Below are 17280 nucleotides of genomic sequence, written 5' to 3'. Positions count from 1 at the left end.
ATTCTGGCTCGTTTATACCAGTTTGAAGATAAACAGAGAGCCATGCATGACATAACCGTTCTAGACAGCTGTAATACAAAAAGAGCACAATGTAAGAGGGGTCTGCCTATCATCTTTTTCAAAGGTACTTTCCAAACAGTAATGTGGTCTTGTTCAAATGGCTGTAAAGTATGATGGTTTTCATTACTACCAAGTACTATACCTTTATAACAACTTAGGATTATTATATTATTGATCACACTTACATGAAACCCAAAAATATCTCAATAGGCATGTCACTGTTAATTGTTCTTATTTTGCTTTACAGTACTCTTTACTGTAGCTTTAACATGACTTAGGTATTGATAAATTATTTTACTGGATGTGGTATGGATGTCACAATAAGGAGAGTGCTTCTCGTTCCCATGAAGGAAAGGGTCTTCAGTGGCTGAATATTTTGGAAATCTTTGTTTCCCGGCAGCAGGAAGTATATGTGCATTTCTTCCCTTTCCCCTGCCTATCTCTCCAGCTGTTTGTCATCTCCCTTTCCAGTGCAAGACGAACAGTTCCCTTTTCCCTTGTTATTTCTTTCCTCCCGTTTCCTCTGCAATTTTCTATTCGCCTTTCTTTGCATCTTAGACCACTGTGGAAAGGAATATTCCATATGAATATTCCACAACCATCATTGTGGGAGAAGTGAGTCAGGGAAGGGACTCAAACTGAACTTGCCCCTCTTGCTGTTGTTACCAAAGCAAGTAGAAAATGCTGCTACAGAACAAGGTCGTTTTTTTTGTTTTTCAGGAGAAAATCCTCATTCTCTATTCACCTCCCTCCTTCTGCTCCTAATTTCTCTGCCCTTGATTTTTCTGCCCTAGCTGTTGCAGGCAAAATAATTAACATTTGTTGTGGATAGAGAGAAGATAGACTTGGGATGCAGGAAGTAATCTTTGGGGAGACCTCAAAGGTTTTACCAGGAAGGTTTTCAGCAATCGCGTGTTATTGCCAAGGGCTAGCAGCCTGTAAATGACAGTACAAATACGGCAAGTCACAGTTGATGAGACTCCAAAGAGTTTTCACATTCACTTTCATCTTATTCCAGGAATGTGTCTGGGACTGTATAGAAGCTTATTCCACTCATTCTACTTAATTTTCAAAAACTGAGAAGCAAAACCAAATTAAGCTAGTCTGACAGACAAATGAGGAGAGGAGAAAACTGTCCTAACCATTGACTTTAGGAACAAAAGCAGAAACTTTCCCAGAGCTTCAGTATCTCGCCTAGGCTAGAATTGCTCACATTTTAGCTGCTTAGACTCTAGCATATCTTTACTTAGCATATACAAGTTTTGGTTTTGTAAATCTTATTATTTTAGCACATTTTCATGGGGAAAGTTAAACAATTGGATTTGAAAAAAACAAACCAAAATACTTTGGAGGAGATATTTGACATTTGAAACCATTGTTGATTTACAGACTTGTGTTTAGAAGTTGCTGAACTGTTTCACTTCAAAGTTAATAAATAAAATGTTAAACTCACTTCTAGTAGATGCAAAGAAAACGTATGCAAAGTTACTTAACCAAGAAGAGGAACTTGTCAAAAGAAATAGCTGAACTATTAAAATAGGTGAATGTAAAGCTTTTTGGCTGTTATATCTCTACAGTAATTTTAGAGAATGCACAAGGTCAAGGCTTTGCAAACATTTTACCACTGAGAACGCCCGTGGTAGCTGCTCCTGGCCTTGTTCCAGTTCAAATACCGCTACAAAATTGCCTGGCATATATTTGTGCTATATGTAACACAGTTTGGAAAGGGTTATGTGAACATCGAGCTCAGTTTGCTTGGATAGGTGACCTGTTAGATCAGCTGGGCAATGCTGTAGCAAACAAGAAATAATACATCACACTAAGAAAGCAGGCAGTAATCTCTCATGCTTTTATCTTCATCAGTTTCCTTTTGTGTATCTGATTTAGAAAAGTATGTGCCCTGGAGTGTGATCTGTCTGGTTTGAAGACTTTTATCAGTAGATCACCTGTTCATCTTGCTTATCAGGTGTCACATAAAAATACACCTCCTTGCAGCTCAGTTCTCATAGTAGCCTCTTACATGAAATATAAAATTTCCTTTCAGCTGGAGTGCAAACTGTGGTTTGGATTAGGGAAATTCTTACACTTAGGAGGAGAGAATTTCAGGCATTTCTGTTTATTTTACTTCTGCCAATTTTAGGATCAATGCCGAAATTGAAATCCACTTATAGAGCCTGTAAACACTTGCTGTAACGTCAAGTACGTTATTAACCGTGTCAAAGTAGCCATTTTCCATAATACTGGTGCAGTCCAATATAGCTTGTGCTGAGGCGTGTTTGGGGCTTGCCTCAACAAAAACTGAATCAGAGCCAAAGTGCCTCTTCCAGCTGGCTGTATGCTTTTAGTACAACCTTGTAAAGAATGACTTGTAAAATCATTAGTAATACACACCTTACAATCTCTGCAGTTCTCTAATGGCTGTGAATACTTAAAAAACAGGCTTATATGACTATTCCTGCATACGAAAATGGGTAGGAGGAAACGTGAAAGGGCGCGGAGACTTGTCCCACACAACAGCATCACCGGGATTGGAAACCATATCTTCACAGACGAGGAAAGGACAAAAGTGCTCCTGTTTGGCCTTCAACAAGTGCCTAGTTGTGGGTTGGACCGGCACTGGGGAACGGGGTGAGGCTGTTTCTTTTGGTGACGTAGATATTTTATGATCATTTTAAGTCATAAAGCGAACTCCAACCCTTGGCTTGTTCACAGTAGATCATCATTTTACATATGACAGTAAATTACATCTGCTGCAATTTGTGAACGTGAGACACCTCAGTGTTTAACCTCTACTCGATGAAAGACAACACAGTCAAAAGGCCACAGAAAATCAACGACACTGGTACCAGTCAGTCTCGGAAAGGAAAGTTTTTTCCTCTGTATAACTAGAATTATAGTTATCTTGAAAATGCATCCTTTGAACTGCAAATTGTTTTCAAAAATCTTTGTTTGAAAGCTAGGCATTTTTCTGGAGAATGCATTTACTGTATATTTTAAAAATATCAGTTGCCTCTGGTCACGGATTTGGTATTATTCTAACTAGCAGATCTTTCAGGAGGAGGGATTAGTGAGCGGGCAAAGGAACCTGCTTCACCGGCGTTTGGAGTTTTTGAGGAAAAAATCAAGATAATGGAGAAGAACCACATCTGTAAGAAACTTCCTCGCTTCCTGTTTTTAAGCACTGTAACCTGAATCGATTAAATGCTGTTTTGCTTCAAGGAGACTGTTAGACATATATTCCCGTTCTTTTTCACAGGCCCTCATACTTTTTTCCACACATCATTCTAACACGGTCCCCTTTTCCACAGCGGCGCCTTCAGCAACTAAAAGCCCAGATAAACGCCAATCGCGTGCTCCATGGGAGATCATTTACAGTATCTTAGAATCATAGAACGGTTAGGGTTGGAAGGGACCTCAAAGATCATCTAGTTCCAATCCCCCTGCCATGGGCAGGGAAACCCTCCACTACACCAGGTTGCCCAAAGCCTCATCCAACCTGGCCTTGAACACCTCCAGGGATGGGACATCCACAGCTGCTCTGGGCAACCTGTTCCAGTGCCTCATCACCCTCTGAGTGAAAAATTTCTTCCTTATATCTAATCTAAATCTGCCCTCTTTCAGTTTAAAGCCATTGCCCCTTGTCCTATCACTACATGCTCTTGTAAAAAGTCCCTCTCCAGCTTTCCTGTAGGTCCCCTTTAGGTACTGGAAAGCTGCTAAAAGATCCCTGGAGCCTTCTCTTCTCCAGGCCAAACAGCCCCAACTCTCTCAGCCTGTCTTCATAGCAGAGGTGCTCCAGCCCTCGGATCATCTTCGCGGTCCTCCTCTGGACCCGTTCCAGCAGCTCCATGTCCTTCTTGTGTTGGGGACTCCAGAGCTGAACACAGTACTCCAGGTGGAGGTCTCATGAGAGCAGAGGGCACAATCACCTCCCTCGACCTGCTGGCCACGCAGGCTGCTGGCCATCTTCATCCTGTCACGACCAATTATTAAAAAGAAGTCGACCTTAAAGGCTAATTTCAACCTTTTAGCTGTAACTTTGCCGGCGACCTATGGAACCACCCCGGCGCCACACATACACGACCTCGCCCACCGAGGCGCGAAACCGCGCCCCTTCCGCCCCCCCCCGCAACACACACTGCGCATGCGCAGCGGCAGCCACAGCGCACCGCCGGGAGCTGGCGCCTGCGCAGTGGCGCGGCTGCGCGCCTCAGGGAGAGCGGGGACAGCCGTGGAGGTGAGAGCGGCGGAGGGCTGCAGCGGTGAGCGTCTTTTTTCTTCTTTAGCCGCCATTTCGGGATGCTGTGAGGGGGATTCGGCTGGTGTGGGGGCTGTGTGGTCCCGCCATCGCTCGGGCCGGGCGCAGCCCGGCCCGAGCGATGGGGGCCACACAGCCGCGGGGCGGGAGATGGTGTCACCCCGACCGGGCAACTTGGGCCGTCTTGCAGCCCGGTATCTAAGCCTCGAATCTATTTCGGGATCCAAACCTTTGCTCTGAATGCGCGCCCTCAGTTTGTGGGACAAACTCGTCGCGGGACGTCCAGAGAGGACAAAACTAACCTGAGGGAAAAAAAAAAAAAGAAAAAAAGGCATTTTTCCTGTCAGTGTAGGCGCTGGTATTTAACGAGAATACGTGTTCTAGAGTGTTTTGCTGAGGTTTTAAATGTAAATGAGGTTTTTTTCCTCTGGTACATGAGGCTGTGCCGTTGTACTGAATGGCAGTGGACTTATAGCTCCGCTGGTACGGGTCTTTTATGGATAAGAGTATCTCTATCTAGGACTATTGTACCCAGATCTGTGTCCTGACAAATTATTTCTGTGTTTATTTAGCAAAACCTATACTTCAAATGCTATGATAAGTAAAGAACATTATCTTGATAACTGAGGCATCATATCCTTTGCATTTTGCGTAGCTTTTTTAGCTACCTCTAGCTGTTTGGGACCCAAATTGAAAGAAGCAAGGACCATTAGAGCAGGATGATTGAAATGGGGACTTGTGGATTATGTTAATTGCACGGTTTTTTGATACTGTTTCAGTGTTGGGCTTTTATAATCGTTTGTCTAATCTTTGTCAAGTGTTATAAAACTGTTAGTCAGGTCATCACTTAAAGGCTGAATTGTAGGAAATACTCAGAAGGCTTCTGAAAAGGCTAGGTCTCAGAAATGAAACAAACTTCTAAAATTCAGGATACCATTGTGTCACTGAATGAATTTGTGGTCTGCTGGAGGTGTATTGGAAGTTATGATGTTCTGGTTTATATTTCATGTTGCTTATGAAAGCAGAGATGCATAGAAGGTAACATATCTTGTATTGCTTCATAATACGTAAGAATATAGAAGACACTTTTAAATGACTGTGGAATCTTGTAACTTTCTCATGTAGAATCAAGACCATTTCATTCTTGTGTTTGGAATAAAATGCTAGAACAAAACATGGGGGACTAACGCAGAAAGGCTAGATTTTAGGTTTAAGATTCTAATCTTCTGATTTAAGTTATTCAGTTATTTAAACTGTACTTATAAAATAGACTAAGCTTTATGTTAGCAGTCTTCTGCAATAAATTACAGTGAAGATTCTAGTGATTTTAAGCGAAAAGGCCCTGAGCTGTGCATTGTATTTGAGAATGTGCTTGTGTGTAACCACACTATTGCTTTTCAGAGCCTTTGTGTACATTGAGGTCAGTGTCTAAATGTGGAATCTTGTATATACATGTATCTTTCAAGACTGAGGCCCTGTACTTCTTAATGCTTTTATGTTATGCCTTTCTAATCATCACAAAAGGTGAGGGGAAAAAATCTAGTAGCTTAGACTAAGCTTTTAATATGTTTTGTGTTATTTTTTTCAGAGTAAATCATAGGACAGTTTTCCATATTTGAGCAAGGAGAAAACAGTACAGTCCAGAACAGGGGGAGCAGAAAATCAGGATTTGTGAAAAAATAGCCATAATCATTTTTGTGTAATGTATCCTTTTGGTAGGCTGTATATCTTAAGAAAAGATGGCAGATCCTTGGCAAGAATGTATGGATTATGCAGTTGCTTTAGCAAGGAAAGCTGGGGAGGTAAGTATAAACTATTTATAAATAATAACATTATTTATTGAGTCTAGTATGTGTGTAGCTGTTGAAGGAGCTTTGATGTTGGATATTATTCTGAGGAGTATTTTGTCAAAAAATACAATAGCAGAATTGTTCAGTGATGTTCAAGTTCAAGATTGGAACGTCTTTCAAAGAGCATCTCTGTTTTTCCCCTTAAACTACCTGTCTGCCTTAGTATTTTACCACCCGAAAGCTGTTGAGCTTCTGAACACCTCAAAACTTTACACAATGGCTTGTTGGCACAAGAAACCGTATCGTGTTCTCTTCATGAAGACTGCTTTACTGCTCTAAATAAGAAGCATCCCTTGCAGTGGCAATACTTTGCTCATTTGTGATCTAAGATGGCTCAGAATGAGAAAGAGCTTGCACATCTTGGCAGAGCCTCAGCATAAAAGCGGTTACGAAATGTTCAGTTCTTGGTAGTTCTGCTTTGGTACGTTTGAATGTTATTGCAGCCAGACAATGTACTGGTACATGCACTACTAATTCTGTCCCCTGGCACTGCAGAATCTGCAGAACATTATCACTGCAACAACCTCATTAAAGCCTTCCCTCAAAAAATCTTTTTAAGTTACAGTAAAATATTTTTGTGGTATGTGAGGCATGGATTCTTGCTTAAGCTAATTCTCATAGTTTTAAGATCATAAATGCAGGATATGTCTAAATACAGCTGACTTAAGCTTCGATCTTAAGTGTTTCATTCATCTTCTGTATTTAAATTTATAAATCTAATTAATCTAATAATGTAAAACTTTTCCAGACAAAATAGAGCTCAGTTTCATGTACCAGTGGATTTTCTTGTAGTGCGGACGTTTAAGGTCATGTAAAAGTTTGTGCCGAGAAGGAATTGGAGATACATGCAAGGGTATATGCCCCAGCTCCTGTGGTTAAATCCAGGCTGTTCACTGCTTGTGTTTGTGTTTTGTATGTGCAGTATAGAAAACTAGATAGAGTAAAAATGATGCTCAAATTTTTGGGAAAACTAACATTTTCCATACTGTTAATGGAGAAAGCTTTTTTTTTTTTTGTTTTCTTTTGTTAACAGATAATCCGTGGAGCACTCAAAGAACAAATATCTGTTATGACTAAAAGTTCACCAGTAGATCTAGTAACAGAAACTGATCAAAAAGTAGAAAACTTCATTATTTCTTCGGTAAAAGAAAAGTATCCTTCTCACAGGTACAGCTTCTTATCAATACACTTTTTATAGAAGAAGGGGAGAGGTGACTGGAAGAAGAAATGGAAAGTTTATGATTTTGCTTGGTAAAATGTCATGATTAGCACACTGGAAAGTTACAGAATTCTCCCTTACCCTCAATATATTAAGTATTTTAGAGTAGTAGTGGGTTGAAGTTTTGCCCAAATGCTTTTATATTAATTGTTAGGTAATTTTGTCATTAGCTTAGAGGGCTGTAGTAACAAAACAAGGTGTCCCCAGGGTTTACTGACGTGTTTAGCCTTGCTCAAGACTTATGCTGAGAGTCACTTCCAGTTGAGCCAGCTGTAAATAATGTCTTGGTTATTCATGTTGGAGAATCAAAGGTGGCCCCAGGATACCGGGAACCCAAATTTCTCATCTGCTCTTGGCTGTTGAAACAAGCACGCCTTTGCTGTCTGTGCTGGATGGGTCCCACGGTACTGAGTGTGCCAAATTAGCGTAAGCATACAGGCTTGTGGAAAGACTTTGAAATAACAGTTTCTGTGACATTGATAAACATTTTAGAATATTATAACTTCTTTTTATATTAGATAATTGATATCACATTAGACATACTCGTACTGAATTTCTATTTTTAATTAAATAGTCACACCTTAATAACTATTCAGTCTCTCTCTTCTCTATGTGAAGATCTGCTGCCTTTTGGAAACATGCTGTTTCTTTCTGAACAATCATCTTCACTTCCATAGTTAATCATAAAGCTCCTAATCAATATTAAAGGGACCTTATTTGTTTATTCTCAGCAGTTCTTCTCATTTTCCATGTTTGTGGAGGAAAGCATGTGTTTGCATGCGTTTCTTTGATTGAGTAATACAAGATAAATTTAAGAACATGCAAAAGGCATAGAAGAGAATTCCAACTTAGACTCATCTCAATAATTTTGCAGTTCAAAACAAATACTTTAGTGAGCAGCAAAAATTGTGAAATTTGGGTTCCTGTGGCACTGTGCCTTGTGTATTGCTTGGGTTTAAGAGGAGCTCTGATTTGAATTTCACCCGTTTACCAGGTTACCATTTTGTAATGCTTGTAAAACCAAGCAGTTTTGAGACTAACAACCTTCTGTCATACTTGGGCTGAAATCGGGCTACAAATTTAACAGTTACTATGATGGTCTAATCAAATGCATAGGACGACAAAGACTTTCTTCAGTTAAAACACAAGCTAAAAAATAGCGCTTTATAGCACAAATAAACTGAAATGTAAGTAGCTACAAGTATTCTGACCCGAATTTGATGATGCTGTTACTGGAAAATATTATGAAAACTTTATGTTCTGAATGCTAAATTCCAGTAATTGATGTTAAAATGTAAAGTCTTTTCCTCACATGTCGTGCTTATCTCTGACATCATAAATACCAATGCAGGCTTGGTCACATGTGGTTGGTGCTTTCCAGATAAATTGTCTATTTCTCAGCTTTTTACATATGATCACTGGTGGTACAAAAGCCTAGGTCTCACTCTAAGAATTTTAATTTTAAGGACAGTGTTGTAATTCAGGCATTTTAAACAATTTGTTTCTGTCTTTTAAATGTGTTTGTTACTGTAGCTTCATTGGAGAAGAATCTGTTGCAGCTGGAGAGGGAAGTGTTTTGACAGATAACCCCACATGGATTATAGACCCTATTGATGGAACTACCAACTTTGTACACAGGTCCACCTTTCATGTTTTTATGTTAGCAATTTCAACTGATTACCCTTTTCCTTTCTCCAGTTCCATGAAAGTAAGGTTCTTTCACTTTTAAATTGCTCTAGAAGAGATACTATGAACTTGTTAATAGTTACACATTGCTATTTGCATTTATTGAGAGCCATTGAGCAGTTTTTATAATCATTTTCGTATTTCTGTAAGTATTATAACAGTCTTATTTTGTAACCAAAAGCAGTTGTTCCATGAGAGGTCCATACTATATAGCAGGGGTCTGCAGCCTTTGGCATGGATGCCAAAGACAGGTGGGCAGATTTTAACAGTAAAGCAAGGGACTCAGAATTAGTAGTTGCAGCGTGTTCAGAGAGGTGATGGCAGCTCCAAGTGCTGATTTCTAAGAAATTTCAAATTCATTGAGATCTAGGAGATGTTACCATGAAAGTAAGCAGAATAACACCATGAATTGTCTAATGGTATTTTGCACCAGGATGAGGAGAGGACTTTAAGTGTAATGCTGACTGCCTATTCCTTCTGTCTCTGAAACGTGATAGATTTTGGCCCCAATGCACTTTTCTCAGCGTAATTGATTCCAGTTTTGAAATGACTCCTGTTATGTGTGCCATGACTTTAAACGACTGCTGAATCCTGCTTAATAACGTGTTCAAAAAGCTGTAAGAAAAGAACCCATTCTGCTGGATTTACGGACTTAAAAATCTGTATTTTTTTGCAGATGGTAATTAAAGCAAATGTTTTGAAGCTGCAAATTTTGAAGAGTAAAAATAATAATAAAAAATTAATTGGTTGATCATTAAAAACTTAGACTGAGATGCAGCCCACTGTGTCCTTTGTACTCCCACTGCCTTCACTCTTCCCCTGCATTCCTTCTCACTTCAGCATCTGTCTTTCTCATTGCTTTGGTGGAGAAAGTGGAGGTGGGGGTAGAGGTGACTTGCTGCTTTTGATGAGACCATTTTGGCCAGCTTGTTCCTTCTGAGAAAGGTTAGTAGCGTAGAGGCTTGGTTGTGTTCTTTGGCTATAAAATGACAGTCCCTAAGCTAGTAACAGCTGCAACTGGGATGACAGTCCCTAAGCTCTAACAGGCTTAGTTTCCTTAGTTTCAGTGGGTGGAAAAGTTCGTATTTTAAATGGTAATTGGTGTTGTTTGGTCTGTTTTCATAGTAAATTGTGCAAGTTCCAGAAAACTACTATTTCCTGTATAGACCAAGTTTCTTTTTGAAATATACGTTACATGTTAACGGAATGTTGTTTGTAAGCATGGTAACAACAAAAGAACAGTATCTCACTATAAGTGACTGAAATGTTTTGTTTTGTAGGTTTCCATTTGTGGCAGTTTCAATTGGCTTTGTTGTAAACAAAAAGGTATACTTTTTATTACTTCATATTGAATCAATCAAAACCAAATTAATTCCTTGTTGCTAGTTATAATTAAGATCTGTATTTTCACAGTAAATAGGAAGGAAGGGGAAAAAAACCCTCAAGGTCTTTGCTTTTTCTTGCAGATAGAGTTTGGAATTGTGTATAGTTGTATAGAAGACAAGATGTATACTGCCAGAAAAGGAAAAGGTGCATTTTGCAATGGTCAAAAACTTCAAGTATCAGGCCAAGAAGGTAAACTGAACTGAGTAGCTTATTTCTAGTAATTACATTTGTTTTGCAAATGCAGCATCAACAGTTTCAGGCCTGGATATATTCCTGTTTCTTAGCTCATAGTTTTGTTTTGCAGACAGGCTGGTTTTGGCCATGTGTTGTCAGTTTGGAGAAACAGCTTTTATGTTCTCTTTGATGCATATAACATGCTCGTGATGTTTGCAAAATCAGGACTCAGCAACGGAAGATTTTATTCCCTGTGTGTCTATGTGTTGTGGATTTCTATTTGTTTGTTTGTTTTTAATTCCCTGTGTGTCTGTAATCCCTCTGTGATTGTTCTTTAGAGTCTGTAACAAATCTACCGAACAATACAACTTCTTCCAGGTGTGAACTGGTGGTTTAAATCAGTATCACTCTTGTATACTTACTACCCTATTTAAAGTCAAATCCACCCTTAAAGTGTGACCTTTAAAGATCTGAGGACTGTTCTGATTTTTATCGCAAATTTTATTTACTAATGACATGGATTAATGTATAGCACAATTGGACCAGATCATGCTTTGTTTGCTGTATTTTATTTTTTCCTGCCATTTTCCATGTAAGAACAGATTTTTATACATTCAATGTATATAACATTTATATTAAAATACCTTACTTTTTTCAATCTTGTAAGAAAGCAATGAAGTAAACTTTGCTAATTACTGTTGTTACATAAGTTGCACTGTTGGAAAAGTGAGGTTTTTGTTTCTTTTCCAGATATTACAAAATCCCTTTTAGTAACAGAATTGGGATCAAATCGTGATCCAGAGACTATAAAAATAATTCTTTCTAACATGGAAAGACTTCTCAGTATTCCTATTCACGGGTAAGATACTTCCTATTTTTTATCTTTACTGATAGTGTTAATATTGTAAATATTTAAACAGGATCATTTTTAGGAAGTGTGTTTAACTTTTTAAAGCTGGGACATATATAGAGAACCTTAACAATCAATATTGAGAAGAAAAGAGTGTTTGATTTTGTAGGACTAAAAGGTATTGTATTTACTAGTTAAAAAAATGAAATACTATTTAGTGCCTCTTTTTTTTTGAAACACAATTAAAACTGGATAAACAGAAGCTGTATTACATTTCTTAGTTTCCCTTAGTAATGAAAATCATTGTGTTTTTTTTAATATATATCGGAAGACAAAAGTAGATCTCCCTTTCCTCTTTTAACACAGTACCATTTTTTAAAATTTGTTCAAATAGTTGAAATTGCCCATGAACTGCTCTTATTTTGGTTCCATTCCCTGCTTCCTCTCCTCCAGACAATCCAAAGCCTATGTTTCCACAAACCGTTTTACACCAAAAGGTGGTTTCAGTAGACATTTTTTTGTTACTTAACGCTACTCATGTTTCTCATCTAAAAGGTATTGTAGTTTTATGCTGAGATTCCCAGGATTCTTGTTTTCACACTTAACGCATAGATTTTTTTCTACTTTCAAAAGTCTTCTGATGTCATTAAGAATATATGCTAAATTGTAAGTAGGGAATACATTTTAGGTATGTTGTCAGTTCAACTTTGGTATTTTATTTGCAAACAGTAAATTGAGATTGGAGTTGAGTTGCTTCTTGCAGTAACTTAGCTGCTGTCCGTTACAATTCAGTGGACATTTTACTGATAATTGAAATAACTGTAATTATTTGTACAAGTCACACTTAACTTACTAAGTGCATCAACGTTTCCAAAAGAAACTAGAATTTGTGACACAAGGATTTTGATGAAGTTATCCAAACCAAATTTATGCTGCATAATTTATTTTTTGTGATTACTTCTGTTGGGGAGTTTTGCAATTCAGAGGTCCTTACTGGGCATCACCAGAGAACGGAAGTAACTGTACTTTCAACGCTGAGAACAGTGTACACTCTAATTCTTGTATTCAAAAAGCAAAGTAGAATATCTGTTACTGTTTCATAGGCAGATATCTTCCATAATATGTTTTAGGTTAAGAAGTCGTTTAAAATGTGTTTTCACTCTAAAACAATTTTTTTAACAGAATTTGTAAATGTAATTTCTGGAAATTTGCTATATTTGGAGAGCTCATCAAGCTGCTTAAGCAAAACTTCATTCTCAGTTTTTTCACTTGTTTCACTGCAGCATTCTGTCACACTTTCTTTAGCTCAATTCACTTCGCGTATGATGCTTCTGTGTTCTCTGTGCAGCGTACGCAGACGTTGTGACTTTCTTACAAACTATTCTCTATTAAAACAACTGTATCTCCCTTAGGATTAGAGCTGTTGGTACAGCAGCTGTGAACATGTGCCTTGTGGCAGCGGGCGGAGCTGATGCCTATTACGAAATGGGGATTCACTGCTGGGATATGGCAGGGGCTGGAATCATTATTACTGAAGCAGGCGGAGTACTGCTGGATGTATCAGGTAAGGACATGGGCATGGGAGATGATACCTTTTTGTCCTTTTAAATACTTAATAGGGAGCAAACAGCTGAAATGAGAAGGCAAAGAGGTTTTTCAATCCTCTTTCCGAGTTACTACTACTGAACAGAGTTCCCACCCAGTTACAGACAAAGACAGAGTCAATTGTATGTTCTAAAGCTACAAGACAACCTTTGCTCCCTTGGCTAAGCGCCCAGAAGAGTGAAAAAGGACAGTAAACATACACCGCAGAGAATCTAAATGCAGCTCGTTTGAGATGCCTGTTGTGTTAAATCCATTTTTATACAGAGGCAAAACTTGGTCCTAAATAGTAATGTATCATTTACACTTTTTTTTCAATGCATGTTTTCTTACCAACTTTCAATTTTCTCTAACTATAAGCTAGTTACTTTGCTTGCTTTGTTTGTAGGTGGACCATTTGATTTGATGTCTCGAAGAATAATTGCGGCAAGTAGTCGAGCTCTAGGAGAGAGAATAGCCAAAGCACTTCAGATAATTCCTCTGAAGAGGGATGATGCGACTAACTGAATACCAAAACTACACCTTGAATGTAATTGTACAGTGCTATCTCATACTCCCATGTGGTGGTCATTCTATACCTTGAACCTGATAAAAAGATAGATAAATACATGATCTCTCAATACTGGTGTGACTAAGTAGTGTTTTGAGATTGGACCGACATTCTGAGTAAGCTTTTACTGTTAAGTATTTTATTTAACATCACAATTACATAAAGAGCTATAAAAAGAAGGAAATACATACAACAATATTTTCAAATTTTGTTCTACACTGGAAGGCGTAGCAAGAGACTCTTCGATGTATAGACAAATGAAAATCCCTAGTTCTGTAAGTGACAGAACAAAATTCACTGTCTTAACACCACATAATCACATGTGATCCTGAACCCAAAAAGACGACTGTTTATCCAGTCTTTCTCTAGCTCGTCTTGTTGTTTTTTCAGTGTCATCAGTGTATCCGTTTCCTTACCTTGTACAGTTTCTGTAGAGCTGGTTCACACATTTCCAAACTTTTTATAGTTGCTTGTAGTTTTGGCTGTAATTTAAAGCCTGTATTTCTTACCTGTCATTGGTTTTGTAGTCATCCTTCTACCTTTCTTAGGGTAGGTAAACACAATCTCTTCTTTAGCCTCCTATGTGGCCAGTACACTTGCAAATTAATAGTGATTGTGCCAGAAAATATGGGCATCTCCCAGAAATAAGTTCTGAGCACACCTTCTGTCACCAAAGGGACTTATCTAAATTAAGATGAAGTATGGTTTGTATTTGACCATTGGAATTGACTGATACTAGGTCCTCTATCTTACTCTTAGCAGTTTTAATTCCTGTTAATTTTGCTTGGATTTCTCCATGGCTGAGAGTGTTTCAAAGTCTAAGGAATCATTAAAATGCAAGAAAGTTTTCAGTAACTCTGCTGGCAAAAAAATAAGCTCATAGTCCAGATTTTTTACATCATTTTCTGTTAGTTATACAAGCAGTGACCAACCAGGATCAGGTTTCCATTATCTTAGAATGTACGGGCATGAAAGAAGATACATATCTAAACCCAAACAGTGTATAAATCTAAGAAATATTAGTAATTTCATTCTTAGTGTCAGTTGTTCTAAAACAATATTGTCTAAAACAATTGTTCTAGAAACTATACTGGTTCTTTGAATTTTTGTATTTAAGATTGTTAAAAGTATCAGTGTTCTGATCAAATAGTTAATGCACTTTAAAAAAAAAAAGGTTTTAACTTAGATCAGTTTTCAGACTGATTTTTCCATGTCTAAAGTTTCGTAAAGAAAGTTGTCTCATTGGTGATCCAGTCAAGACACAGCAATGCTTTAGAAAACCTGACATTTTGTACTGCTGTCCCACTATTTTTATTTTGGAAAATGATGTTCTCTGTCTTGAAGTTTTAACAGATACCTTGTTATAAATTTCAGTCTTTTATATCAGTTGATTTTTCCAGATTTTACAGAAATATTTAACTTGAAGTTGTATCGAATGCCAGATGATTAGAGTTAATAAGACCAGCCTGCTGTTTAAAGGTCTCGTCAACAAGCCAGACTTACATTAATTTTACTTTTTAAATTCCCATTGACAAGGATGGAAACTTTTTGAGCGTTTCACTGTAACTTTATTGCTGTAAATGATATGAGATCGTCATTTTTTTAGAAGTATGTCTACTGTACCATTTCTGTGGCTTTTGTGTAACAAATTCTGCATAACTTTTTTAACCTGATTTATTTGTGAAATGGAGACATGTCTAAAAAACACTTGAGATGGGAGAACACATCCAAAATAAATATACTTTAGCAGCAGCAGCTTCAGGTGTGCTTCCTTTCTTGATATTCATCAGAGTGGAATGCTGGGTCCCAGCAAGCTGGATTTGTGGGCTTCAGACTTTCTCGGAGTTGAACACTTTCTCTTCTTGGCCTCTGACGTACACAGATCATACACTGTTGTGCCTTTGTAGAAGTGGGATTGTGTGTACACCTCTAGCAGGTTTTTAGAGTGAATATTCCAACACCTTTCAATGGGATCATGGTACATTAATCATCTCCAACCTCATGACTTAAACTTTATGGATTATCTTGCTTGTGATTTGGTTTTGAGACCCATCAGCTGGTTGAAGCATGTAGCTTCTCACTGTTAGCTCTTCTAATATGCTTTTTGAGGAAAAACTTAGCACTTAGATCAGTTTCCCATCTTAACCCTCTCACTCTGTTTGCATTGGTGACCAGCCTATTTTTTTTTAACTTTAAAAATGGCAGCTTTTATCAATTGTCTGCTTTCTTTTTAGCTTTAGTCTCCCTTCCAAGGGGATCAGAAGTCCCTGTTTGCTACTTTGCTAAGCGTTATCTTCTCTGATAACTCATCATCTAATATGTGGCCACTTTTGTCATGTCAAAGGACATTAAAATGTAATTATTAACTTTAAAGGCATTTTCTTTTGGTGCTAGCCTGTAATTTTGGCAAACTTGTAGTAAGTGTTTTGTAGTAAAACAGAGAACTTGTGATTGCTGTATAATCAAAATGTTTTTGGGAGATTATATATGAAAGGTAGTCCCTGAATGTTCAAAACAATGAAATACCTGGGTTTGTTGCTTTGAAAGATAGAGTGACAGAGATAATAATCTTAGATTTTTTTATAATTTAAGATGAAGTTTTGTATTTACAAGATTGTCTCATTGCCCAGCAAAAGCTATTGGAAAGGAAAACCAGTTACCACAGATTGAACAGATAGACTGCCAAATTAAGATCATGAATATTCCTCATGAAGACGTCAACAGTGCAGTACACAGGAAGCTTTCTTACACAGCTTTTCAGTGAACAACTCCTGACTTCACTTGGCAAATTCCACTATGGTTTGAATCTCAACTTTGAGTGAAGAACACTTAGAACTTACAAGCACAAGAAGGAGGAGATGAGGCGGACAGATTCAGCAGCTGGAGCAAGTGAAAAACTCCAAGAACTGGCAAAGGGACCATATGGCCAAATTTAACTGGTCCCTTCACCTTTACTTTGGGAATTTGAATGGTCACATCATCACTGTAGTTGCTGCAGAACCTGTTGCTATTCTTAACAAAGGTGTTAAGTTCTACTTAAGAGCAGAAGTACTGATTTTTGGCCCGAGACTAAAACGATCCGTACTACAAAACAGGTAGTACTGATCTGTAGCACTGATACGTATGGAAAAGGGGAGGTAGCCTTGGCCTACCGTCCTGGCTGTCATCCCTGTTGGCTAGCCCTCTCCAGTTATTGATTTGCCAACAGTGGTTGTTTTCTATGACAAACTCAGAGGTTGGGTCCTTCTTCAAAGCAGAGTGTTCCAGTAGATTCAATCCTTCAGAGCTTTTCCCAGCATGAATTATTGCCCAAGTCCAAAAAGACTTCAGGCTCTCGTCCAGCCCTCTTAAGCAGCCCTGCAGAAAATCTCTCCTCCACCCCGTTCCCCATGAAATATGGACTATTCCTCATAATATCTGTGACCCAAAGCTATGGTTTTAATTCTAAATAGTCTAATGCCTAAGTGTGACCTAGGCGTTCTGACTAGATACAAGACATCAACTGTGACATCAGTATGAAGCAATAAGGGAGACCTCTCTTTTCCCGAGCTGCTTCCCATGCTCTCAAAGCCAGCTGCTAATTCAGGTCTCTTCATTACCTGTGAGTGAGTCATTGCTTCACAAGTCCGATCCTGCTGCTAAAGG

General features: G+C 38.3%; 1 protein-coding gene across 1 annotated transcript; it reads left to right on the top strand.

The window, feature by feature from the left end:
• The first annotated feature begins 4275 nt into the window (after positions 1-4275).
• On the top strand, positions 4276-15358 carry IMPA1 (inositol monophosphatase 1). The gene is made up of 9 exons (XM_086608707.1): positions 4276-4322; positions 6038-6120; positions 7202-7335; positions 8921-9025; positions 10354-10399; positions 10540-10648; positions 11384-11492; positions 12896-13047; positions 13474-15358. Exons 2-9 carry the CDS (start codon positions 6058-6060, stop codon positions 13590-13592), a joined length of 837 nt encoding a protein of 278 aa, XP_086464833.1. The 5' UTR covers positions 4276-4322; positions 6038-6057; the 3' UTR covers positions 13593-15358.
• The last annotated feature ends 1922 nt before the right edge of the window (positions 15359-17280 follow it).

This window comes from Tauraco erythrolophus, chromosome 3 (assembly GCF_009769465.1).
Source record: "Tauraco erythrolophus isolate bTauEry1 chromosome 3, bTauEry1.pri, whole genome shotgun sequence".
In the NCBI taxonomy this organism is placed as follows: Eukaryota; Metazoa; Chordata; class Aves; order Musophagiformes; family Musophagidae; genus Tauraco; species Tauraco erythrolophus.
This window is presented reverse-complemented; position numbering and strand designations above follow the sequence as displayed.

Coding starts and splice junctions, on each gene's coding strand:
- IMPA1 (XM_086608707.1), top strand. CDS start 6,058: ATGGCAGATCCTTGGCAAGAATGTATGGATTATGCAGTTGCTTTAGCA. Junction 7,336..8,920: donor GAAAAGTATCCTTCTCACAG/GTACAGCTTCTT, acceptor TTGTTACTGTAG/CTTCATTGGAGAAGAATCTG. Junction 10,400..10,539: donor GCTTTGTTGTAAACAAAAAG/GTATACTTTTTA, acceptor TTTTTCTTGCAG/ATAGAGTTTGGAATTGTGTA.